The 6077-nt window shown below is 32.5% G+C and overlaps 1 protein-coding gene across 2 annotated transcripts; it reads right to left on the minus strand.

The window, feature by feature from the left end:
- Positions 1-2930: 2930 nt before the first annotated feature.
- LOC107894279 (transcription factor bHLH95) lies at positions 2931-6077 on the minus strand. Of its 2 annotated transcripts, none has more exons than XM_016819546.2 (3): positions 5669-6077; positions 3813-4250; positions 2931-3301 (listed from the first exon to the last, which is right to left on the minus strand). In XM_016819546.2, exons 1-3 carry the CDS (start codon positions 5930-5932, stop codon positions 3203-3205), a joined length of 801 nt encoding a protein of 266 aa, XP_016675035.2. In that variant the 5' UTR covers positions 5933-6077; the 3' UTR covers positions 2931-3202. The 2 variants fall into 2 exon arrangements, with proteins under 2 accessions (XP_016675035.2, XP_016675037.2); XM_016819548.2 differs by having other exon boundaries at positions 2931-3298; positions 5669-6075.

Here is a 6077-nt window from a genome sequence, read left to right on the forward strand (position 1 = left end):
CATTTTGCACTTTTTCCTGAAATCATATTGAAAATCAATAGCCATTTTCGCCTCCAGTTTGCAACCAATTACTCTTTGGGTTTAACAGATTATACTGCTTGAGAGGCCACATCAAAAATGAAAACACGAAACTGGGTATTGATTGTGGAGTGCCAGAGATAGACACGTAGGTTGGTGGCGTGCATGCTTAGAGGTCCGCAAGAGGAATCATGGCATAGAAACAGGGGAAGGGAGGGAGGAAGGGTGGGTGGGGTCCCCACCTCTCTGTTTGAAATGGGAAAAAAACTAACGATTGTGGGTTGTAAAAAAGAAGACGAGGGGTCACATGGGAATGGAATCACATGATGGTGGTGGTGGTGGTGGTGACGGCTGCTCATATTCTTTGGTCCCTGGTGGTGATGGCTAACAACTACAAGTGCTCACATGTTTTCCAACACACCTCCTCTGTTTCCTACTCTCTTGGGGGTCCAACCATTAATGTCCTTTTTTAACTTTACTCCCATGTGTTGCCAAATCATAAGGGCTGCATTTTTACCTGGAATTACTTCTCAGGAGAAGATTTCCTTTTTCTTTTTTAATGATAGTATGCCTTTGGTTGATGACTACCTTTGAAATGGGTTGATAAAGTTTAGGGATAAATTATCAAGAGAAGCATCTTTTCCATTCTCTTCTTACCATCCAAAATAAGGAAGAGAAGAAAGAAACCCTTTCCTTCTCATTTTCACCGTTGTGGTACCTTGCTAAGGGTTAGGTGAGCTCCTTTCTTAAAATTTTAGTTGAATTTTTGGTTAAATGATGAAGGATATTAGTAAGTTTAGATATAGATTTTCATTGTTGGAAAATTTGAGAAATGTGATGTTAGAATGAATGAGGTTAGATTACATTAAGGGTGAACATGATAAAAAAGTGGTTAGTGATAGTGAATCAAGTTGAAATTAAGATTAAATTATTAACAAATTACGCTTTACCAAGGACTTATTTATAAAAAGTGAAAATTTTAAGGTTTATTAATAATTAATAGAATTAGAAAGTCTCTCGTACTATATTTATTAAGTTGGATCTCAATTCGATCAGATAAATTATGCAATGTAAATGTTTCGAATATTAGAGAAGTGAAGGACTAAATTGAATTAAGCACATTCATGTTTGATTTCGTTGAATTGTGTTGAGTTATGTGATTAACGAGGTTTTTGTAATTGTATTATCAAACATAGCTAAAGACAACACTGGAACATCAAAGGCGAAGGAAACAAAAAGTTAGACATCATTTAGCTTTTACAGTTTATGCTTCTATTATTCAATTTCAATTTGCTTTCATAGACTAACTAATTGTTATAATCAATATGACTACGCATCGAGGTAATGGGTTAAAGTAGTATTTATTTGTATGTTGAGTATTGAGTATTGAATATCATTTCTTAATGAGATGTATTTGAATTATACTAGCACCACTGAGTAGTCAATACTCAACATACGGTTTTATTTATTTCCGTGTGTAGGTTTCGGATGAGAATTTTTGTAGGTTGAAAGTCTAAAAGCATCTATTCTCAACAACTTAACTTGGGAATCATTTTGCTACTCTTTTATATGTATATATGTGTTTGAGTTGGAATGTTATGTCCTTAGGTTGTTTTGGACATGTTGCTTAAGCGGTCATTTTGGTATATTTAGTATATTGGCATATAAGGTTTTATAAGTTGAATTTTAATCTTTAGTTAGTAGATAATTATGCTAGTTTATATAAGTTTGTTTATGTTAATTAGTTGATTAAATGATGTTGCATTGATGGTTATAATTTGATGTCATTTGGTTGTGTTTAGGTGTTTGATTGATAGTTTTACTTTGATGTAAAGTTTAGGTATGTTTAAGGTACTATTTGGTATGGTTTATACACTTGAAAATGTATTTCTAGAGCTATTTTACCATTGAGTCTTGAGATTATAAGAACAAAATTTACCTTATATTTCGATCTATATGCTTAGTGTCTCGAGACAAGTGACAAATAAAATTCGAAGCTAAATTAATTTTGTCCTGCTCCAAGTCTTGAGACATTTTAATATCGAAGCAAAATTAAGGAAACAAGGGAGGTTGGTTTGGAGACCTAGTCTCTAGACATAAAGAACCATGCCTCGAGACACCATATCTAGTGTCTTGAGACATGTTGACATCGAAACAAAAGTACATTGAAATTTGATAGCTAAGTTTGGATTTGGATCCTAACTTTAAAATTAGTATTACATAACCTTGTAACATGATGAGTTGATTTTTCTTATAAGTATTAATGTTAGATCTTTATATTTTGAAAATTCTCATATTACTACATCAGAATCATATTATATCCGTATAGGCGCTACAAGCTAAGTTCATGAGATTGGTTTTTGAATATAGGCCGAAACAGGCCTGATATTGATACTGATATTATTTCTTAGCCCAATATTATGATCCATAAGAAAACTTGATCTGAAAGAACCCAAATCATCAAATTAATAGATTATTATTGTTTTTATTAATTATATTCTTTATGTTCGAAAGGTTATGTTTGAGGTTCATCACTACTCTGCTAACAATATCGCCTTCAAAGTTTGAATTTGGGTCCTCTCTTTGAGAATGCAATATACATTACCATTACACCTAACCACTTATTGATGTGTTAACTGAAATTCTTACAATATTAAGTTCTAAGTTAATAGCGTTTGCACATTTAAAATTAACATGGCTAAATAGGCAATCTTTTAGCATTACTGGAAGATATAGAAGAAAATATGAATTTGAATATTAGAGATGATATTGTTAAGCGGGATAACTACATACCCCAAAAAAAACTCATGAAATGTAAAATAGATATAGAAAGTACCTTAATTATATAAAAAAATTATAATTTTATGTGTCTATTTTAAAAAAATTAAATACTAAAATTAAAACAATTATAATTCAAGAAACCAATAATGCATTAAAGGCACCCATGCATCAAAGTATATTTTGATTTTCTATAACAACAACTCAGCATATTGTGAAGCAAAACTGGGTATATTTTCTGGATAATATGCCTTCCACACTATGGACTATATATATGGAGGGAATCAACAAAGCTACCTTCAATCATATGCAGAAAAAAAGAGCTTTTTACTCATATATATACATACACACATATATGGGAGCTTTTACAGAAAAACCGTGAGATGTTTATAAAGAGGGCATATAATCAAGAGGTGAGACAGAACATGATCTCAGCTGCAGCTTGTTTGAATATTTCGTCCACTTCTGACACCTGATGATTATAAGCTCCACTACTTCCCACCTGCTTCATTTTTGTAGATTGATAATTTGGTGTAAGTCACACATACACAAATGTATATATAGATGGTGTCGTCTATTTCATATTCTTTCACCCTAACATCTAAGACACTCTAGTGTTAAACTATATCATTCGCTTTGTACAGTGTTTAAATTGATACTTAGAAACCATACTCTAAAATTACTACTGAGATTCCAACTCTAATACTTGTCAAGAGAATCAAGATTCGACAAGATACTCTCACTTTGTGAATTCTATTATTTCTTCATACATTCAGTCTCTTGGCAAAGTTAAGAGACAATTCCATTGGAGACAATACTAATTTATTGAGAGATCATCAACTTTCAACTCACCAATGTCATAATAATGTGTAAAAGACAATCACTTCATGTCTCTCTAGAATATTACCCTAACTATGCATGCAACTAGAGAAAGAAGAAATAACTAAATCAAAGACATGAAGCAGCAAATAGCTTGATGTAGAGATTAAAAACAAAAAAAACCATATATAACTTACATGAGCTTGAATCATGAAGATGGAACGATTAGATTGGGAGGAAACATGGGCAGATATGACCTCCAAGTAGTGCTTCTCCAAGATGCAGCAAACACTGGTGAACAGCCCTGGTTTCTTGGGCGAACACACGCTTATCTGTGCTTCCTTGCCGCAGATGTTCAACACCACGTTGGAGGAGGTCCATGTTTGAAACTGCAAACGGGGTTGAGCGACCGTAACAGAATTGGATTTTATTATTAAATCCTTGGCTGCAGCATCATTTCCAGATAATACTTGATCCGCCATGAATGCTTCCCTGCTTGTATCCTGGTGACCCAAGTCAATGGGATTGGGTCCTTCTTGGAGTCTGTCTAGCTTCTGTTTTTGCAGCTTTTGGAGGGTTTTCTCTAGGGTTTGTATGTGCTTCACTGCTTCGTCGACTATGGTCGATTTGTCAGCCTGTCAAAACATTAAAACTCTTCATCAGATGCTTATCTAATTTATAGGTTATTAACGAGGATCATGGCATCACATGATTTTTTATTAATGTTAGGTCACTAATCCAAAATTAAAAATTCCCGAAAATTAAGTAAATAGGGAAAAGTAAAAACAAAATTATAAACACAACTTAATAACAGCAATGACATAAATATCATTTATTAAGTTAGTTTTTTAATTTCCTCCTTTTTATCTTACTTTAATTTTTTTTTTGTATTTCAATTTACCCAATTTTCTTTAAAAACAAGTATAACAGTTTTGTTTAGATTCGTGTATCAATTAGTTCTTAATCCGGCTAACCGATTCGGTTCAACCAACTAATTGATTTGGTTAAATTGTGGTGTGCTCAAATGAAACAAACCATGAATAGTACTATTTAAATCTTAAAAGATATAATTAGTCGGTGGCAAAATTAGGGGTGCTAGTAAGGGTCCCGACCCCTAAAATGAAAATTTTTTCATATGATCTTTTTAAAATTTTAAATTAATAAAGGTAAAATTACACATTAGCTTCCTAAAAATATAAAATTTTGATTTAATCCTTTAAAGATTATAAAAATATAGTCTATTAAACTAGTGAAATTGTAATTTTTTCTATCGTAAAAATTACAATTTAATTTCGACCCCTTAATTTTTTTTTTTTTGATTTCGCCCCGTAATTAGTTACCAATCACATCACTAATTCATAAGTAAATTTGTGTAAATTTCAAATTAATTAACATAAAATTCAAGACTTAATCCCGTACTTACAAAACTTTTCCTTTTTCTTTCTGATGTAATTGTTCATTTCAAAACAAAAACTGGGATTTGGAAAATTAAACAGATTATGACAACTCAGCTACAATAAATACAATACCATATTAAACTATAAACAAATGAAAGAACCTATCTGGGTACACACAAGCACTTTCCATAACTGAAACTTACGTTTTCTTTTAGGTTAAATGATTATTTAGGTCTCTATATTATATTTTAATTTAAGATTTGGTCTTTAAACTTCAATTTGAAGTAATTTAGTCCTTTTATGCTTATAATGTAATTAGTCAATTCAAATATATAACATGATCAAATGGTGATACGATTTTTTTCTTCAGAAGAACCCTCAAACTCATCACGTCAACATAAGAAAAAATTAAAAATCCAAGTTACAAAATTGGAATAATTAACCGTGTTACCTATTTCCACTACCAAATTACACTAAAGGACTAAATTTTAAATTCAAACATAATGGAAAGACCAAAACCATTATTTTTCCTTTCTTTTAACTTATTAATCCATGTAATTATAAGGGAGAAAAAGTTCTGGTGATGAATGAATAGCAGCAGGAGGTTAATTTATGGCGATTAAAGAGATAAAGAGATGGTATGGATTTTTTTTTACCTTAGGAGATAGATGAGGAAGCAAGGCATGGAGGTTGGAGAACATGTTCCTCATCTTCTTCCTCCTCTCTCTTTCGGTCCATATATGCATTTCATGATCCGATTCGCCCCCTCTCTTGTTGTTGGTGGAGTCTTGCAGAGGTTGCTTTTCATGTTGGTTGTTGTCTTCGCTTCCATTGGCACCACCACCGCCTGAATTGTTGTTAGAAGGTGGTGGAAATGGGTGGTTTTCGCATAAGAAGAAACTTCCAGGGGTGGCAGACATGGCTGAATTGAGAAGATAAAAGAGAGAGAGGAGAGAAGACGTTTAAAAGGTGGCAAACAAGAAAAAAGAGATTGTCTTTCAACAAGGAAGTGCCCAAAATACAATCATAAGCCTATGCCGTTACTCAGAATCTAAACAAAAACGT

The sequence above is a fragment of the Gossypium hirsutum genome, chromosome D13 (assembly GCF_007990345.1).
Source record: "Gossypium hirsutum isolate 1008001.06 chromosome D13, Gossypium_hirsutum_v2.1, whole genome shotgun sequence".
Lineage (NCBI taxonomy): Eukaryota > Viridiplantae > Streptophyta > Magnoliopsida > Malvales > Malvaceae > Gossypium > Gossypium hirsutum.